The 21,192-nt window shown below is 40.2% G+C and overlaps 1 protein-coding gene across 1 annotated transcript; it reads left to right on the plus strand.

Moving 5' to 3' along the window:
* Window positions 1–2,950: 2,950 nt before the first annotated feature.
* Window positions 2,951–5,287, plus strand: nkx6.1 (NK6 homeobox 1). Its single transcript, XM_003453614.5, has 3 exons — window positions 2,951–3,715; window positions 3,834–4,006; window positions 4,637–5,287. Exons 1-3 carry the CDS (start codon window positions 3,175–3,177, stop codon window positions 4,883–4,885), a joined length of 963 nt encoding a protein of 320 aa, XP_003453662.1. The 5' UTR covers window positions 2,951–3,174; the 3' UTR covers window positions 4,886–5,287.
* Window positions 5,288–21,192: the final 15,905 nt, after the last annotated feature.

The following is a 21,192-nucleotide window of genomic DNA, read 5'->3' on the forward strand; positions in this document are numbered from 1 at the left end:
AATTAAAGGATTTTCAAAACATAATTTAATTACTGTTATTAGCAGCAGTATTATGTCTCTGTAATGTGGTAACACTGGGTGAACTTAAAAGTACTCAAAGTAATCTATTACATCTAAACTAAAGTAACCTGAAATCAGTGTTGTACAAATCAAGCAGTGCTTCATATTTTCCATGTTTTGTGTTAATGATCAGCTGTGATGTCATCACTCTATACAGGAGCAGAGGTTTGAAGTTTAGGAAAATGGAAGCAATAAAACAGATATTTTACTTTATTAGTTTTTTATTCTTATTTATCACTGTAGGCCTACTAGATTTAATTAATTCATTAATTAAAAACTACTAAAGCCTCATTTTTCCTGAGTCGAGTCTGCAGGCTGCTGTGTAGTCTGAGAGGTCAAATCCAGGGCTGGGTGTGACATCACTTCCTGTTACTGTTTTCTGTGACTGATTTGTTTCTGGCTCTGTCACACTTACATGTTAGAGGAACAAACAGGAAAATCTGCCCCACATCTGCCAGAGGGTGGGGTTTATTTTGTTTCAACGACAATGACAGGTATTCAAAAAAAAAAAAGAAAGATAATATATTAATAATATATTATAAATGATCATATTTTCACCTCAGTATTTATATTAGAGGTGAACATCATTATTGTTGATTATTAATTTTTTGAGGATGATGAAGCAAAGAAATAGAAAATCAGCAGTAAATGAGTGTAAAAAAACGTCTTTTCATGATCCTCCAGAAGGACCTGCTGCACTTTTTTATGATGCAGCTTTTCAAATTTCCAATATTTCCTTCAAAATAAAAGCCTGAAATGAGTTCCAAACCCAGGGCTCGAGTCCCCGTGAAGGGTCACGAGGAAATTTTGAGCGGTCATGAGTGGAGAATTTAAAAAATCATTTAAAAGAGATTAAATTAAAGTGGAGAACTTAAGACAGGAAATGACTCAGATCTTTTTGACTAACCGTCCAGATGTTTACAGAGGCTGAGCTCATGTTTGACCTGCAGGGTTTTTATCTCAGATCTTTTTTTAGTTTAGAGCTGAAACACAAACACGTTCCTCTCAGGTCTGATCCACAGCCCGAAGGTCGATGCTGCCATTCTCAGAATTGATTTGTTTGTTCATTTCATGCATGAATTACACTGTAAAAAGAAAAAAAGAAAAAAAAAAAAAAGAAATGGAGGTTTCTGTAAAATTGAAAATTTTAACGTGTGGTTAAAAAAAAAAACACAGACAATATGGAAAATAATTTTTAAATAATAATAATAACATGAAAAATTCTTTCATTTTAAAACTGTTTATATTGTATTTTTACAGTTGTTGTTGTTTTTGTTTTTTACTGCGTGTGCTCTGTTAATAATCTTTATTGTTTAAAATGATAATGTTCAAATGTTCCTCTGGAAAAAACTAATTAACTTCATTTTGCAGTTTTAAAAACACACTTTAGCTTCCATTTGTGTTTATAAGAGGTTTTTAAAAATAGAAATGAAATAAAATCCACCTGTCTTTTAAACCTTTAGTTTGATTAATCTTCTGGTCTGTGTGTGTTGTTATGGATAAACTCTCCCAGCAACTAAGATTTGCCTGACACAATTAGATTTGGTCCTCAGTGACCTGCTGGATGTTTAACTGTTATATAAAAACCAGCGCTCATTTATCCGTGTGGTGTACAGGACACATGAACGCAACACAATCTGAGACCTCTGAATTTTAAAAGAAATCTTGACCCTTAAACATTTACTGACTTTATCTTTAATAAAATTTGCTAAACTTTTATTTCTAAATGTGAAGCTGTGTGACCGATCATCTTTAACTCATCATTCTTACGTTAACTGAAAGTAACAGCAACTTATTCAATTACAGACAAACTAAAGCTAATAAATGATAAATAAACAAAGGTCAGCTTTATTTCTTGCATAAAAGCAGTGTGAGCATAACAATGAAGCGTTATATTAAACTGTTTGTTTTAAGAATTCAGGAGAAATCAGACACATTTAATATTTTATATCAAAGTAAGAGCGCTCTAATTCATTTTAAGTTAAACAATTTGCACAGATTTAATTTAGTAAATGTTATTATAAATAAACTCAAAGATTATACAATAATTCACCTAAAAATGTATGAATTAAGTTTAACGCATTAATTTGAATCAAACAACAAACAGTTCTGGAAACGCTGTTGTTTGTTTGTTTGTATATGCATTTCTTTTCTTCTTCTTTTTTTGTTGCTGTTATAACCACATTTCCCCTTGTGGGACAATTAAAGGATTATTTTATTCTTCTATTCTATTCTACAAAGTGGCATCAAACCATCAAGCAGCACTTTCCATTTTCCTTTCCATGAAATCAGAGTCACGTGGACAATTATTATAAAATGAATTTAATGTTCTTGGTGATTTTTCCGAAATGTAAGCGTTGCTATTGCAGCGCCCCCTGCTGGCTACTATTTGTCTGTTTAGATATAAAATAATTAAAAAATATTTTCATTTATTAAGACAAATTTTACTATATTTTATTAAACAGCAAAGCGGGACTGAAATCATTTTTATCATTTCAATCATAAAAGCAGAGTGTGTTTAAATTTTTTTTCACACATTAACAGAAACCTTTGTTTTATTTTAATTTCCACTATTTTACTTTATTTTATTTTATTTTACTTTATTTCATTTCTTTTAACTTCATTTTATTTTGTTGTAATAACCGGCCAGGTTTTGCTCCTCTGATTATTTAAATCATATTTTTGTCTCTGACCTTTAAATTCTCGTTTTTCTCTTTCTTCGTATTTTTTTTAATTTCCCATCACTCATCTCATTCCTGATCAGCCAATCACGAGGCCCTCCTGAACCCAGAACGCCTACGTCACCCCCAGGTCAACCAATCCGGAGTGACCCCCCCCCTGCCCGTCCCCAGCCGCCTCCTCCCCGCCCACCTGCTCTCCCTCCTCTCTAACTTGGGCCAGATAGTCTCGCGCGGATGATCAGCTGTTATTATCTCACGCAACTCGCGGGCGGAAGCAGCGCGTGCGCCTGGTGTCTATCCGGGACTCGGAGCTGGACTCAGGCTGTCTGCAGAGAGGACCGTGGTGGGATTAGAACGCAGAGCGGCCCGGGATGGGCTCAGAGTGGCGTTAATACGCGCCCCTGCCCGCAGAGCCCGGCCCGCCCCCCGGGGGATGTTAGCGGCGGGTCCGATGGACGGGTCCCGTCAGAGCGCCTTCCTCCTCAGCACGCCCCCCCTGGCTGCTCTGCACAGCATGACCGAGATGAAGACCCCGCTGTACCCGGCCTACCCGCTCTCCTCCGGTGGCCCCGCCTCCTCTACCTCACCGGCTACCACCTCCCCGAACCCGGGCGGCATGGCCGCAGCCTCCCCGGGCATCAAGAGCTCCACCGGCCCGTCCTCCGGGCTCGGCTCCCCGCAGCAGTGCTCCTCCGCCACACCGCACGGAATTAACGACATCCTGAACCGGCCCTGCGCCACCTCCGCCGGGGCCTCCGCCTCCTCCTCCGCAGGGATCCTGACGGGTCTGCCCAGGTTCAGCAGCCTCAGCCCGCCGCCTCCCCCCGGGCTCTACTTTAGCCCCTCCGCGGCCGCCGTGGCCGTGGCCCGGTACCCGAAGCCCCTGGCGGACCTGCCAGGCAGGACGCCCATCTTCTGGCCGGGGGTGATGCAGAGTCCCCACTGGAGGGACGCTAGGTTCGCGTGCTCGCCCCGTGAGTGGAAAACAAGTGTTAGATCCCAGAAACATGATGTACAATAAAATAATAGAACAGAATAGAAGCAGGCTATGGGCTGTGTGTACTGAATGTCTGTGTCGGCTTCTCGTTTCAGATCAGAGCTCTGTCTTATTGGATAAAGACGGCAAACGGAAGCACACGCGGCCCACGTTCTCCGGGCAGCAGATCTTCGCCCTGGAAAAAACTTTCGAACAAACGAAATATCTGGCGGGCCCCGAGAGAGCCCGGCTGGCCTACTCCTTGGGCATGACCGAGAGCCAGGTCAAGGTAACCGACACCCCTATTTCAATATGTGCTGCTGCTTACCCTGCTGCTTATCCCACCCGTGTCTGCTTCCACAGACGGGACTTTCACTGTGTTTATGGGTAAATCGCGGAGAATTCATCAATAATTATATCAGGGGTTTTTCCTTTCGCACTGTTTGTACAGCGGGCTTGAATCCACATTTTTCAGCTAAAATTCAGGTTTTAATTTTCCTGTATCACAATAAAATTATTTAATTAATTTAAAGCAAAAACATTTTTTACAATCATGCGTACGTAGTTTTAAGTTATTTATTTTGTAAGTTTTTGAGCTTATGTGTTTGTTTAGCTCACAATTTTAACCTTTTACATGCATCAGGTCAGAATTCGTTAAATTAAATCTGAGTTCAAAAGAGGAAAATTAATTTTAGAAAGAATGATGACTTAACCTGTGACAGTTTAAATCTGCCTTTATAAATAAAGTTTTACCGTTTCTCATATTTAATAAGCTGCCGTTTAGTCGCCTGTATTGGTTTCTGTAGTTTCTTTAGGAATTTAAATGTGAAAACCGGGGCTGTTTCCTGTCTGAGCTTTAAATATTAAAAGCTAAATCGGCAGAAATGTGAGTGGGCTTCTGTGTGTGCCGCCGCCGCAGGTGTGGTTCCAGAACCGTAGGACGAAGTGGCGGAAGAAACACGCGGCAGAGATGGCCTCCGCCAAGAAGAAGCAGGACTCTGAGACGGAGCGGCTCAAGGGCACTTCGGATAACGAAGACGAGGACGACGAGTACAACAAGCCGCTGGACCCGAACTCCGACGACGAGAAAATCACACAGTTGCTCAAGAAACACAAGCCCGCGAGCTCCGCGCTACTGCTGCACGCGCCCGACACGGACAGCTCCTAACCGGACCGGAAGTCCGAACTCAGCTGAAGTCACGTGAGCTCACCTGAATGACAGACTGGTTTTTACCTGCGGGCCGGAGCGGACTGTAAATATGAGTGAGTGAACAGAAATGTGAATATTTAAATTTAATGTTTTTCTACTTTTCATTTGGGTTTAACCCCCACCCCTTTCCCACCACCAACACCACCCCGCTGCGGGTCCCTGAAGGCCTCTCAGGAGGAGACCATGAACGCAGCACGTGTACAGACACAAACGGCGCAAACATTTACATTTTTTTATTATTGTTTTTTTTCTGCTCGCACACATTTTATTTATATGTTCTGGGTTGTGAGTTGCGCCTGCGCAGTTGTGTACCCCGCAGGCTCATGTAATGCACTTTTATTGAATAAAAAAAGAACTGCAGGTGTTTGCTTTGTGTCGCTGATGCTCGGCTTCATCTGAGGCGGATTCTGGATTTCCTTTTTGATCCCAGCTGAAATCACGCAGAAAACATGGACGATTTTGTAGTTTTGGGGGGCTTTTTCTCTGCTTTGGCTGTCGGTGTTTGTGCGCAGTCACACCCGGCTGCACGCTGCTGTGTCCCGGCTTCAGTCCCGACCAGTCCGCGCTCCCCGGTAACACTACCCTCAGCGGTAACACCACCCTCGCCACCGCTGAATTAAATCCGAGTTCTGTTTCCTGATCAGCGCTCAGCTGGTTAATTTTAATTTTGTGATTCTAACGCACGGTCAAGTTTTTTGTTTTTCTGAAAATATTTCATACATTTAGGACAATAATTAAAGAGCGGATATGAACGTTAATGACTTTAAACCCTGTTTTTCAGTTTTGTTTTGTTTTTTTCCGTCTCCGGCATGTTTTTAATGCGCAGCACTGTGCTCTCTTCTTCTCAGTCTAAATTATATTTTCGCACATTTTTACACGTACAACGCAGAAAATGGGGATAAGTTTCAGTCAACAGGAACTCCGTTTTAAACTGCAGCTAAAAAATATGAAAATAATATTTAAAAGCAGTTAAAATAAAGTCCAAGCTGTAGCTCGGAGGATTCTTCCTGACATTTGATCGCTGATTTCTTTTCCCCATATTCAGTTGGTTTTTCATTTTTAATGCTAAACATTAATTTAATCGTTTTAATGACTCTTTATCACGTGACTAAATTTCTAAAACTTTATTTATTTTATAATTTATAATAATTTTTATTTTTCTCTCTTTAAGGTAAAGAAACAAATGTCATTTTTCCTTTTTTGTGCTTCTGAATTTGTATTTTTGGATTAAATGTGAAACGTGACTCAGCAGCTGATCCAGACGAATTATGATGAATAATAAATTCCTGTGTCAAACAGAAACAGAGAAAAACTGACGAGACACGAAAAACTGCGGCAAAAATGAGGCAAAAATAATAAAACATAAGAACCGTTTTTTTAATCCCCGTCAGCCTATCACAGAGCAGCATTTATTTATTGTTAAAATTATAATTTGTGAAAGCCAAAGAGAGCGAGATGTGAACTTCCGTGTTTATAAATTTTAAATGTCTGAATCCGTCGTAGCGGTCTTGAAGCTGAAATCTTTAATAATAATAATTTCATGTATTATTATTATTATTATTATTACTATTATTATTATTATTATGCTTTCTGCTGTCATTGTGTCCACAGAGCTGTTGTTTCGGTGCTCCTGGCCGGCTGAACATGCAGATAATTTTTTTTATGCACTTTTATTCTATTTACTTTTTTTTTTAAAAAATCTTTTTAAAGGATCGTTTAAAATGTGTGATTTTCAGTAATTAATGAGGTGAATTAATCCATTCATTAACTCGTTGATGGAAATGGTTTAAACATTTTTCTGAGGTATAAATTTAGAGTCCAGCTCAAGCCGTGAACTCGTGCAGCTCCAGCTGTTTGTGCTCAGCTGAGTATAAATGAATAAGTCAGACAAACGAAGAAGAAGTTCCAAAGTGATGTTTGTCTCGTTTTTCTTTGTTTTGACGAATCGGTGGCTATGAGCACTCGCAGAGCTCCACTTCCTCTCTCCCTTTAAAACGAGCTAGAGAGGCCGGGGAGGACTCTTCCCGAGGACTCCTCCTCACAGCTGGGCTCATGCTGGCTGAAGGATCCAGATGTTCTTTGAACATCAGCTCACTTATGTCGAGCTTCTGATTTTATTATTTGATAGTTTTATAAAATGAAAGTTTTGGTTACATGAACCCTTCACAGCACCAAGTATTACTTTAATAACTGATATGAATAATTACAAAAATGAAACTGATGAATAACAGAAAAAAGGACTACATTTTTTAATCTATAATTTTCCAGCAGAGAAAAAATATTAATTATTATTTTTAATGAACAATTCCAAATGTTCTTTTTTTCCGTGCATTTTATGAAACTGAGAGAGCATAAAATATTTAGTCTTCACCCGCTTTTTATTTTTAAACCAAAAGAACAAAAACATCTTCATCTTTTATTTATTAAATCTGCTGCGGATTGATTTCCTGTCAGCTGACCGGCTGTCATCCATCCATTTGTGGCGTTCTGCTCGGGCTACTGAGAGGCTCAGAGGGGCCCAGCGTCATATTTCAGGCCCCAGAGGAGCTTCACCCGGCCCTGACTTGGACCTGTGGCGCTCCAGGCATTCACTGAGTATTTGAGGCCCCACAGGGCTCCAGCCCCACATGTTGGGCACCTCTGTGAAGCTTCTCAACAGGAAGAAAAATGTTTAATTTTTAATGGACCAAACTAGACGAAACAGAAGAGAAAATAAAAGATTGAAATGTAAAAAAATTGAGTATTTGTAATAAAGCTGGAAGAACCAACCAATCGATTGATTTATTGATTAGTTTGCAGCTGATGAATGATTTTATGTTTCAGTCATTTTCATGCAGTTTTTTTCCCCTGTAAGAAGATCAACTTTTAACTTTTTGTTGTACAAACACGACACATGAGGAGAAATCAGTCAGCAGCCTGATGGACGGGGAAGCTGCCGGCCTTCTAACACCTTCACATCGACCCCAGCTGCTGTCCTTCATCATCCATCATCACAGCCAGAGACACTTTTAATGGTTTTGATGGTTTTAATGGTTTTTCTGGTTGGCGTCACAAAGGCTGAGGCTTGGAGACATTTCCATGGATGAAGAGCAGACGTTTGGATTCCCTGAACACAGCTTCTCAACTTCATCCTTCATTATTGAGCTTGCCTCCTGAAGCTTGCTGCAAGTCAACCTTTCCTCAAAAAATTCTGGAAATTTTATATTAAAACTGATAACAAATAAAATAAAAATAATTTTGTTTGTTTTTGCATCTGGACAGAGATGGAAGATACTCGTCAGGAATCATGAAATAAATGTAAACAAAACACTCCTCTGTGCTGAAACTTGTTCTGTATTTAAAGACACAGCTTCTCTGTGTACGTAGTCAGATTACTGCTGTAACATGTAACCGCTCTGTGATCGTTTCATTTATTAACTCAATATACATTATTTCCTGCAGGATGTGAAGGATTTTCTCCTTTTTTATCAGCAGTTTCAGATCACTGCTGGCCGCATCAACATCAGCTTCTGAAACATGACTTTTACAGGCAGATCTAAAATCTGCGATCTACATCTCTCACATGTTCCTGCACTTTAAACTGAATCTTACAGGAAGGCAGAGAAACAAGGCACTCACTTCTATCCAGCAGCTGCTACATCAGCAATTTAAAACAATTAACATAATTTTTTTTAAAACAATTAAAATTAATATGTATTTTAAAATTAAATTAAAATCAAATTTAATTAAAATTTAAAAACAAACATTTAAAAGTAAATTATATTTTTAAATTAATTACTATGTAATTTAATCAAAATAAAGCAAAAAAACGGCAGAAAAAATGGAGGCACAGAAATAAACTTTTTGCAGCATATCACATCCAACAAATTTAATCTTTGAGTTTATGAAAATAGACTTTAAGCAAAAACAGTTTTAGTATGAGTTCCAGATTTTTTAATTTTTCACTTTTCTTTGATAATTGTTGGATTTACGGTCCAGGTTTCACTGTTTTAATTCATGTTTTGGTTAGCTTAGAGAAGATTTAACAGATGAATAAATCCGGCTGATGATATTTAAAACCTGGAGAATTAAACATATCAGACGTTTCTGCTTACATAGCAGTGTCTGCAGGGCAAGGTCTGAGGGCTGCTGATTGGTTGGTTAATGAGGAAGACCATCAGTGGAGGCTCCGACGTGTGTTACAGAGGAGATGATGAGCATAGCTGAGGTTCCCAACACGAGGGGCAGGACCCCGAACAGGCACATGAGAGCTGCAACAATGAGCCGATTAATCAGCAGTCAATGGGCAGACATGTGACCTGTGCGTGCGATCAGGTGAAGCATCCGGCTTCAGCGTGCTAATCTAACAGAGATGATAAATGCAGTGATTTATTGATGCATTAAATATGAACAACAATCAAATTTTTGTTCACATTTCTGCTCCATCTTCATTTTTTCTTGGAGCCTTCCAAAGCAGCTTTGCATGATTCACAACTCAAAATAATCCTTCTTTACCTCTAACTGAGCCTCTCTACAGGCCCTCAAACAAGCTCTTTCAGCTTTCTTCTCATTGGTGGCCCCTCATAAACAACAGGTGGGTCAGGTTTGCCTTTTTTGTGTTTGTTTTTTTCATGTATGGCACAGCTGTGAAGTTCAGGAACTGTGAAGCCGCCTCTGAGCCGTGCTTTGCTTTAGCGTTGGGGTGTATTCAGTTTTATTAAATAACCATAACAGCCAGCAGCCGTCTGCTTCAAACAGTAAAGGTTGAGCGTCTCAAACTAACGTGAGACAGCTCTTTGGTTCGTGCATTTCTCATTAAATTATGCACATCACTAAACTAGATCTGATTCTCATCTGTCAGTGAAACTCAGTTGGACAAATCTGCCTCAAAACCGAACAGTAAAATAAATATTTAATCTAATTTCTGTCTGTATTTATGAAAACACAGCCTGTCTCCTGACATTAATCTTTGAATCTAGTGGAATCCATGCAAATATGAACCTTTTCCTACTCTGAGACAGTAAAAGCCTGAGGTCCCCTAATCAAAGCTTGGAGGACATTTCTGAGATATTCTGACCTGATTCTAATGAAAACATCAAGAATTCACTTGTAAAAACATCCTTAGTTTGTTTTCTACGATCAGGTACTGCTCAGAGGTCAGAGGTTAAAAGCCTGTTTTCAGGTAAATATACAGTAAACAGACACACAGACACACTCCTCTGATCTACTGAATGCTAACCGCAGAGATCACTGAGTGTTCTGACTCATTAGCAGCGGTGAGATAACAGTGATGTTTGAAGGCGTCACCACTAGGATGATCCAGCTGGAGCAATCACATTCCCTGTTGACTCGAGCTGTGGAGCAATATCCAATTAAAATCCTTGAATTCACTCAGCAACCCTGGAGCTCCATCTTCTTGGACAGTCTGTTAGTACAGTAACCTCACAGCAGCCATATTATTGGCCACACGATGTAATTAAAAATGCTCCAAAAGGCTCCAAATACACAAACATGTGTATCCAGTGAAGCTTGTAAACAGTTAGCAGCTAGAGTCCCCTGTCAATCAGAGGCCACGCCTCTAATCATGCAAACTTTAGGCCTTAATACAATTTTAAAAGCTGAACTATAAAATCATTCTCCTCTGTACAGGTGTCATGAAGGAGGACATATTTTATGCTTTGAAAAACAAGAATATAATTTAAAAGTAAATGAAAAGTAGAGGATCGATTATAGTGCCATGTGGAACGCCACAATGCCCCATTCTGTGTTTTTTACCCACAGTGATCTCTGATAGTTGCATCAGGCTTCACTTAAACACCTTCAACATATCTGTAATACAACATATAACAATAGAAAGATGCCCTAACCTTATTAGTAAAATAATAAATGGAATAATTGGCTGCAGTGCCAATGGGCTGATTCATTTTATTTATTAATTTCTTATGTGTGCAGTGTTATTGTTTTTAAAATACCGCCGTAATGGAATTTTGAAAATGCAGTGTGACAAAGTGTTTGAATGACATTAAAGTGATGCGGGCTAAAGGGCAAATGTTAGAGTGGGGTTAAAGTCAATGTGCTGAGTTTGTTTTCTCATGAAGGAAACGCGCAGCATGTGGTTAGTTTAAGGACAGGCAGAAAGTTGAAAATCTGAAGATTATGCAGGATTCTGCAGTGCCTGGCTGTCATAAACTTTCCAACCAGGTGCTGGTTATAGCATTCAGAGTCACGACTGTTAGAGGTTCATAAAAAACAGAAACATTTTCCGTCAGAATTAAATTACCATATGACTTAAATTACCATATGACTCTTACAGCCAATCACCTGCCATACTGCTGTTTGTGGATCACATGACCTCCAGTTTGTTCTCACGTTGAGTTGAAGGCCAGAGAAACACTCAGAGCAGACTGTTCATGTTGTTCCTCGTGTTTCCAGCTGTGGATCTCCAGGACTGTGGAACATTTGCTTCAGGGTTTCTCCTACACGCCTGGATTTTTATCCCCTCCCTGCTTTAAAAAATCATTTTTGTACCTGGGTTTTTAAAAAACATTTCCCTATTTAGCTACTCAAACAAAAACAGATGTTCCGGTGACAGAAGGCGACACTGATCGTGTTTTCTCTGTAAAACGAGAAGCAGCGGGCAGAAACCAACTCAAACCTGTTGCAGCTCACCTGTTGACTTCCACCTGATCTTTCCGTGTCTGTATGCGTGACTAATGCGTATGCCAACCTTTATAAAGAGCCCATTGACGGGCTCTCAGTTGACTGTGTACTACAAGAGATTACACACAAGGACATATGTCCCGGGGGCCACAGCTCCCACACATGGCAGCCTTATCTCCCTGAATGCCGCCTGGAGCCGTGTGATAAGGAGCGCCCTGGGATCCTCCATTATGAGCTGTGGTTGCGATGGTGGCGCTCTGAGCAGTTCCCCTTTAAGCACATTCATGGTTGAGTGGAAACATTGTGCAGCTGTGATTCCTGCAGCGTTCCTCTGCTCTCCGGGAGCCGCCCTCAGAGTGGAAATACTCTCACTGCTAACTGGTGTGTGTGCTGCAGCAGCTTAATGACAGCCTCTGAAATCATTAACCAATCCTGTGTGAAGAGGAGGAGGAGGAGGTGTTAAAGCAGGTGCTCCTCCTGCAGGAGCACCTGTGACGGAGGAGATGATCTGTTATCAGCCTGGGCTGCTGACCTCGCTCACTGATAACCTCTTTAATGGAGCTTCAGCTCCTGTAGAAGCTCCTCTGCATGAACAGGTGTCCTCACCTGCAAACAAACTGGAAGTGAGTTCAAAACGAAAGAAGGTTTTCATGGAGACAGAATTCAACTTATGTTGTTTCCAATTACATAAAATGTTTTTTAAAATTGCAGTTTTTACGCTGCTTTGACTGTAAAAATCAAATTATTTTTTGTAATATGAAAGTTTCTCTCTTAATGCAAAAGAAGCAATCAGATTTTAAAATAAATATTTAAATAAATATTTAAAAATATTTAAAGATTAAAATATGTGTTTGGCCATCCCATCACATTAATGTATTTCTGCCAGCCATGTGGTGTTATATTCCAGGGAATTATATCCATCTTCTTTACCTCATCACTGCTTATGTGTTACCTGCTAAAAGAGTGGAACTACGCTGCTCTCACAGCTGAATATGATATTTAAACATATAACAATATTAAAATAAAATTAGTGTCCGGATTTGCAAATTATGTTTTATAATAGGTCTTATATATTTTTTATGCTATTAAATAAAAATTATGTTTTGGGCTTTGATCAGAAATCAAACATTTCCAGAGCAAATGTGTATAGTCTGGATTACCTCAGCTAAAAAGTAGCAGACCTTGTCTTAGACTGTGTGGATGCTTCTATTTACAGATGATACTCAGTTTTATACTCACTTTTTTATTATTCTTGTTACTTCCGTATTTTTTTCTTCTCATACTCCTACCTTGCCACATTTCACAGGTAAATATTTTCTGATTTTACTTCATTATGTTTGCTCCCCAGCTGTTAGCCTGATCTGTTAGCCCGCTGATCTTTGCAGGTTTCTGAGCTTTCAGTTTCTGTCTGCTGGTCCTTATTTATCAGTGCAGAAAATTTTGAAAATGAATACAATAGGCATGGGTAAGGGCTCAGCGATTATGATTTTGTCTTCTAAAGATTGTGAAGATATGTCAGAAAATATTTGTTCTTTTTGCACTCATTTTTGCCGTGAAGCTTGTATTTAATTTCCTTTACAGAACTGCATTGTTACTGCTCCCCCCAAATCCAGTGTCAGTCATAGTTTATTTTACTTCCTGCCAAGATGACCAAAACAAAGCCTTTGTTCAACATGATATGAGGCGAAGGAAAGCCCCTGGAGAGCTAAGAATCTAGTAATGGAAGTGATAGCAGGCTGTTACCTGTGCAGATCTTCTGTGATTCACAGTCCTCAGCCTTCCTTGGGTTAGGCCTAACCCCTGACCCTGAACCCTCATCCTGCAGTGGAGCCTGGTCAGCAGGAAGTGGTGTTTGCACTTTTGAATCAGACACAAACAGGCACTACGCTGCGCCTAGACTCACCTCAAAATTATAGCTTTTATTTATTTATTTGAATTATATTTAATATTGTCCCTCAAAAAGATGTTACTTTTTTAGGTTGAATACATGTTGTTTTGGCTAATCAGTAATCATGTTAAATAATCAAGATTCCAACTGCAGAATAAAATAAACTTAATGATAGTTTTCATCATAACTGAGAATATAAACAGTTAACAAGCGGTGAATAATTGAAATATGACAGAGTTTGTTGCACTCTGATCAGGTGTGTTGTCTGTTAAGCCTTCACCGGTCTCGTCTGTGACCTTCACTGTTTACATTTACATTCATTCGTCCAATCAGAGAAACCTTATCTTATGGGGGGAGGGGGGTAAGCGGCTGTGGAGGATCTGATACTGACCTGAAGCAGACTGAACCTTTCACTGTTTCTGAATAAAATGGAGACAAACTATTGTGATTAATTATGAGGCTGTGGTCGGTCATGGCCTTCCTGAAGGATGGACGACGATGAAACGCCGCCTGTTATTTCCCCTCTGTGGGACTGGGGGGGGGTGACTGGGCTAAGTAATGACAAAATGAGCACCTTCAGTAGACTCTGGCAATGAAAAAGCCTGCCCTCATCACCCGAGTCTTTTGTTGGGAATTTTATTAGCACTAGCCACGCTAAAATAACCTGTTAACACGTATCATAGTGCAGCAATAATAACCTCCTCAATCATATTTTAAAAGTCACGTCAAGGCGGCCCGCCGTAATTCATCTCTATGCAAATACCCCTGTGTCAGCCCATTAGTGTGCTGCTACAGGGCTTTTTATTAAAATGCATTCTCGCCGCTCTCTTCCTGCTCAGGACTAATAAAACACGAGCCCTGTTGCACAAGAATTATTGCAACTATTAGGGTAACATATGGACAGCATGCACTCTGAAAATAAAAACCAACAGATAAAGTGGCAGGGTCGGGCTGGGGAGCAAACACTTAGGAAATGGCACCGCGGTAATAGATGGTGCCCGAGCTGCCTGACGCAGGCCTGGGAATCAAAGCCTGATTATACATTCATTTGGGAGGGGGCTCCCTGATATAACCCCCCCCACCACCACCAGCCGCTCCTCAGCTGGCATTAGTACCATCACAGTGTTTCTCACTCATAAATACTGCAGACACTAAAAAGGTAATAAAGTGCATCGGGCCTTTAATGAAATTAAAACAATGGAGATGGATTCATGCGGTGATAAACAGACGTGTGACGAGCTGTGGGCTCGTTAATGCAGACACGCTGTTTGTGCAGCAGGAACATGCCGTGTTACTGAGTCACGCTTTAATGATGTCTCCGAGGAAGGAAGATTTTTTTTTATCAAAGCCGCAGGTGAGTACGGGATAAGGTGTAGATGATGTGTGTAGCTGGTGTACACCTCCAAAAATGAGATGAGTTTTCTCTTTATTGCAAACAGATGTGGGCAGTAATATTGAACCTGCTGTGAAGTTTGAGGCAACTTTTAAGGTTGTTTAGTCTGCTGCTTCCTGTTTTTTTTTCTCTCAGACACATCTGACCAATCAGCAGGCTGATTTTTTTCTACGTGAAAAGAAAAAAAAAGCTCAAAATTTACAAACTCATCAGCTGATTCAGAGCAGAGTGGACAAACTCCGGGTGTGAAACGCCCAAACGTGCACGAGTTAATGCCGTGAATACATGAGTGCAGTTTGAGTATGACACTGGCAGCTTTGGAAACACTTTTGTGATGTCTGAATGTTAACCATGTTATCTTAAATGTGATTGGCCCGTTTCCTCAGAGCATCAAAAAAAGTGGCGATGTGTTCTTCCGGCGCATTCCGTTAGCACTAAAGCTAAAGCTGATTCTTATCAGCTTTAGCTGATAAGAATTACTTATAATTCTACTTGAGTAGAAGTAGTGCTTCTACTCAAGCACTCACAGTGCTTTATACAACATGCCTCATTCACCCATACAAGCACTTTTTCTACCCGACAATCACACAGATTTACACTTGCTGTCAGTCCATTAGCTACACCCCTGAAGCGGTCTGCTTTTATTCTTTACAATTATTTATTTTAACATGGAGCCGCACACGCTCACACACTAAACCACAACGCTTGGAGAAAAGTAGAAAAATTAAAAGAAAAACTTTGAAAATGAAAACTAGCCTGACACTTTATATAAGCCACATTCACTTGTTCAAAGACTGACCTGCAGAACCACAGCTGCAATATATTTACCAAAGATCAATAAACAAGAATCACATTCAGCTCCTACAGTAGGATACATTTATTAAATATTCATTGGCATGGCAGGGACCACCACAGGCCCAGGGTAACCCTCCAGGGCAGAAGTGTTGAAGTCATTTGACATGGTGCAACTTTTACATAAAGTTCTTTGAAGGTCATGAATACGTGAGATGCGTGGATGGTCACGTTGTCTGTTGGTTTGTTTTATTGTGAAGAGCTTCGTGCTTTAATTTGGCGGGTTAAATTCCCGCCACAGAGGCGTGTCGCTGCAGACTCACCTTGCAGCGATGAAGAGGTGATTCAGGCTCTGATGACTGTCTGTCATTTAACGGTTTATCAAAGTCAGAGGATCCGCCATGCTTGTGTGGACGCCAGATTTTTCTGTTTTATGGACTCATTAATTTCTCTGGGACCATTAGCCTCTACGCACATCTCTGTTTTGACAAATGCAGCGAGTGAACTGTGCACACAATGTGCTTCCTCCTCCTCCTGCACTGAAAGCATCACATGATAAACAGGAGCGCCCATCACATTACCCAAATGTGTTTGTGGGGGTGTCCGTCACTCCATTACAGAGAGGAGCTCTCAGTCACCGTGGCGAGCGTTTGACACATGTGACCATCAACGAGCTTTTCAGTGAGCGCGTCTGAGGGGAACCGCATTAACATGATGCGTGGCGAAGAAAAATGAAGTCACAGGAAGTGTTATCTCATCTCGGCGGCACGTTACGTTTCATAGATAAAGAAGTGATGTCGGAGAGGAGAATCTTTTCTTTGCAGACTCAGACACTGCGACCATCGTCATGTCTTCAGGGGCCACACTTCTAAAAGCATCCAGCTCTTGCTTCATTCAAGGGCCACTCATGTCTCTGATTTGTCCGCAAAGTGATGTCACATGGACACAACAAACATGTGTGTTACTAAATAAAAAACTCAAAGTATTTTTGTTGATTCTTGGACTTTGGTTTAGAGCTGCAAAAGTAATCTCTCCAGCATGTTCTGGATCTTCGTCTTCGTCTGCTGGTCAGATACCAGAGCCACTTCAACTGTTTCCTTTCAGTGTTCAGGAGAAAGAACTTAAGAGTAAGTTCATAAAAACTCATGACCAACCTTCTCCAAGTCTGCTACATGAACGGTTGGGTCCTGTCCAGCTGACTCTCACATACCCTCTGAATGATTAAGAGTGGCTCCGGTCTTCCCTGACCAGGACAGAAACCACACCGAACTAAATTTAAATAAGCTTTAAACTCTGGGTGTGTGAGGGTTAGAAATTCCAAACAAATATCTTCAAATTTTTCCTTTCCATAATAAAATCATGATGCTGGAGATATCATCTGTTTCTCTGTTGGCCGCATCGCTGTCGCTGTCTTCCAGTCGCTGGTTTGATGTATCGTCATGAGCTTCATGACTTCTTCCTGACTTCTGTTGTCAGGAAGAAGAAAAATCTGACACAGAATATAACCAGACGCATGCTGGATGTATTTCTCTAACATGAAGTGAAGTCATGTTCAGAAAAGCCTAAAGGTGTATTGTGTTAATAATGAGTTGACTTTGGTTTAAAGTGTTAAAAGTGCTGAAAATCATGGTGTAAAGAATAACAGATTCCCTCAAATTTTTCAGTCGATGACCTTAGAAGTCAGTTTTAGATTGATGCTTTGTGCTCTTTTAAGTTTTTGTAAAGGTTTTCTTGCTTTTAATGATTCAGATACAAACCCTATTTCTCAATGGAAGGACTTGCATTTAAATATTAGTTAGGACTTAGGCTTAGGTTTAGACTTGGGTTTGTGATGTTAAGCTTAGAGGTGAGAGGTGTGCGTGTTAGCACCTCCTCCTGCACACAGAGTGGAGCAGAAAGCAACTTTCAGCCAAAATCAACCGAACGATCTCAAACTCATGGCGCTGACTGTTGTTCCCACCAACACACCTGCTATGCTTGAACATGGTTTTAAGTTGTGTATTTTTGTGGGCGTGGCCTGTAGGTACTTGCTACAGGACCATAGTGAGCCACCTCAGAGAAACGAGCTGTCCCCAAAAGTTCACAGAGTGAGACGGTCCTTAGAAGGAAAATGTTTAACTGATCTTCTCGAAACTCTCAAACTTCACTTTCTGTATTTATCGATCACAGGGCGTTTGACACATGTATACACTGCTTATCATGACTGTTTCTTTTATACACGTCACCTGTCGGTGAGGTGTATTCTCCAGTGTCATTAACGTCCTACATGGAGAGCTGTGCAGCTGCACTGATGATTATCATGTTTCTGTAAGCAGACTGTCTCAGCTCTCAGTGATTCTTCTTCTTCATTTGTGTGAATTTACAGAGACTCTGCTGCTTTGAGTCGATTCCGAGGTCAAAGCTGTCACCTGGGCAGGTAACTGTGAGTGTGCATGGTCGTATTGATATTTAGATTTGTTGTTGTTTGTGTGTCGAAGCTTTCGTCCGGTTCCTTCAGTGACCTTGTCTTCTCCCCCGGACGCTTGCTCAGGCGGATCCGACCCACCCAGCCCGTTGTTTGGTTTATTGACTGACCGCCGGCACGCTGCTGCACCTCCATTGGCTTAAATGGGTTTTCATTTTTTATTGGCAGGCCGGTGACGGCCTGTTTTTCTGGAAGCTCTTTACACTTTAACAGCTCGGGGTATCAAAATGTCTTTTACAAGCTCTCGTAAAAATCAAACAAAATGAAATAAAATCCAAAGCGGGCACACGGCGAGCTGTGCTCAGCACAAAACGGGTCAAGGATGGAAAGAAAGTGAAGAAGTCGAGCTTGTGGGGACGCTCCTGTGTGAGCGAGGCCTCCAGAAAACATTTTGTTGAGTTTCTGTTATTAACAGTCCAGCAGCTTATTATATTCATCTTTCAAGAATGGACCGAGAATTAAGATTTAATTAAGATTTAAATCCAGTTGTGACTGCAGGATCTGTGATTTATAAGTCTGTGAGGTAGCTTCAATCAGTTTGATGAACTTTTGCTTCTTCCAGTATCTCAGGTGTGAAGATTTGCTGGTTTTCTTTAACAAAAGTGTAAAGAAACTGTAATGAAATATAATGAAATTTATTTGGAGCATGGCCAGAAGAAGAAACCATGTTTGGGGCAGTCACTTTGGCTTTGGTGGTGATTTAATTTTAGTGAAGATTCTGGTTTGTACTAGAGATGGCACGATACCACTTTTTTATGTCTGATACTGATACCGATATCATAAATTTGGATATCTGCCGATACCGATATGAATCCGATATTGTGTGTTTTTTAATCAATAAAACTGTTTTGTTAATATCTTGCTGCTTTTTGTATAAGTTCATACTCAAGTTAAAAAAAAAAAACACTAAAGCTATTCTGTTATACCTGTATGCAAAAAATACACTGCACCCAAAATATTTCATAGTTCAGCAACACTGATCAATCTAATAAACTTAAACCTACTCCATCCTCCCTATTCTGGTATTTTAAAGGTAAGCAACCTAACTAATAGGGTTCTAAAACTCCCAGCAAAAAAAAAAAAAAAAAAAAAAATAGGGAACCACCCACCCTCCACCTCATGATGCTTAATCGACATAATCAACTTTAATTTGATGCAGTGTGAAAAAAAATGCACAGAAATCAATTATTTTTCAAGAATAATTAAATAGATTCAACATCTTTCTTCAACAGAATTGCAGACTGCACAGATGGTACCTTCCCAAAGGAAAAAGTACTATAGCTTACTAGGGTATATTAGACTTAATAGTTACTATACACAGTAATGGACTTCTATACATTTTACATCAGATTAAAACTTTGGGTGTAAGATTCGGATAATTATTTATTAAACGCTAGACATTTTAAATGAGAATAAGAAAGAAAAGTATGTCTTTGTGCCCCCTTTTCCCTGTTCATGCCCTATCGGCCCCCCTGGCTAAATTTTGCTAGATCCGCCCCTGCAGAGTTACCAGCCGTCAGCTACGTAGAAAAGGATCCTGGTGTAGAAAGTAATATTAAATAAATTCTAACAACAGCTTATCAAGGTTAAACGTGCTGCTGTTGTTCAGCCGCTGGTTTCCTCTTTCTGGCGCGAAGTGGGCCAAAAACAAAGAAGAGAGACGGACTTGACAGAAAAGCCGATCAGCTGATCATTGATCAGTTTCATGACTGAAGTAGCAACAAGAGAGGGAGGGATAGAGAAGAGGCAGTCGCTCCATATATCGGTTGTTAAGCTTAACGCGGGAACGCTTTACAAACATTCAGAGATGAACTTACACACTTGCTTTACTTCTCTCTGGGATAACTTCCTCAGAGATGAATTGCTGGATTGCTATGGAGGCTACAAATACACACAGCTGCTCTATCACGTGACACATACTGCTCCGATGTGCTACGGTTATGAGCCGAGTTAAGGCGTGTCGCAAGTTTTGTGAGGTGCTTTTTTGATATTTAATGGATCGGATTACATTTTTTATTTCCCTCCGATATCCGATCCAGTAATTTACGTCAGTATCGGACCGATACGGATACTTAATATCGGATCGGTCCATCTCTAGTTTGTACTCATGTTACTTGATACAAACCGTTCCACTATTTTCACTGCTCTATTATTTTACTCATTATATTAATATTATATACAGTAGGTCTGATGCTGATTGCACCACAACACATTTTCTTTGTGTTAAACTTTAGTATTTTCACACTATGTCAATTTTATTTAGTTCAATTTCACTTTATTTGTAAAGCACAAAATCACAGCAACAGTCATCTCAAGGTGTTTTACTAGGTAGAAACCCTACTATATCCTGATGCTTTACTAAAACTGAAGTATATCACAATTCAATGTAAACTAAGGAGGGTATCAAAAAACTGCTATGAATTTCATAAGACAGGGAGAATTATCCATAGAGAACAGAGCAGTTTGTGTATCAGGCGGTGAACATGTTTGTTTCTGCTGTAAAGTCTTAACATGGAAGTCTATGGGGGCTTACTCACTGCTGGAGCCCCTGCTGGGCATTAGAGGAACCGCATTTTTTTAAGCCCATGATGGAAGCTAGTTTCATCTTTTCATATAAGAGTCAAGCAGGGAGTTAAATTATTTATGTTTAATTTATCTTTAATTTAATAAAACAGCAACAGTGGGAATGCTGCACATCTAAAGCCTCAAATATGTGATTATTATGAACTAAAAGTTAAACAAAGATGATTTATTGAGAGCTACTGCAGGATTTTTGGATGTCTGGGTGTCCTCACACGGTGGGTCCACAGCGGCTTCACCTTCAGCTTCGGTCGGGAAACGATAGCAAGCTGCGGCACTATTTCTCGGCTCTGACAGACACCCTGACAATAAATAACTCTATGAAAAATGAGGAGGGAGGGAGAGCACAATAACCCGCTGAACTTGAGAACCTCTTCTCATCGATTATGGAAATCCCTCCGCCGCTGACCGGGGCTATTATGAGTCTTAAGTATTGATTAAATACGCAGAGGAAAATACTTTGGCAGTTAAATCAGACGCTCATTTGATTAGCTTCCTCCCTCGCCGCC

The sequence above is a fragment of the Oreochromis niloticus genome, linkage group LG7 (genome assembly GCF_001858045.2).
Source record: "Oreochromis niloticus isolate F11D_XX linkage group LG7, O_niloticus_UMD_NMBU, whole genome shotgun sequence".
Lineage (NCBI taxonomy): Eukaryota > Metazoa > Chordata > Actinopteri > Cichliformes > Cichlidae > Oreochromis > Oreochromis niloticus.

Excerpts from the sequence above, each read along its gene's own strand:
- nkx6.1 (XM_003453614.5), top strand. The coding sequence starts at position 3,175 with ATGTTAGCGGCGGGTCCGATGGACGGGTCCCGTCAGAGCGCCTTCCTC. Across the intron at positions 3,716-3,833 it reads TAGGTTCGCGTGCTCGCCCC|ATCAGAGCTCTGTCTTATTG; the intron begins GTGAGTGGAAAA and ends TTCTCGTTTCAG. Across the intron at positions 4,007-4,636 it reads TGACCGAGAGCCAGGTCAAG|GTGTGGTTCCAGAACCGTAG; the intron begins GTAACCGACACC and ends CCGCCGCCGCAG.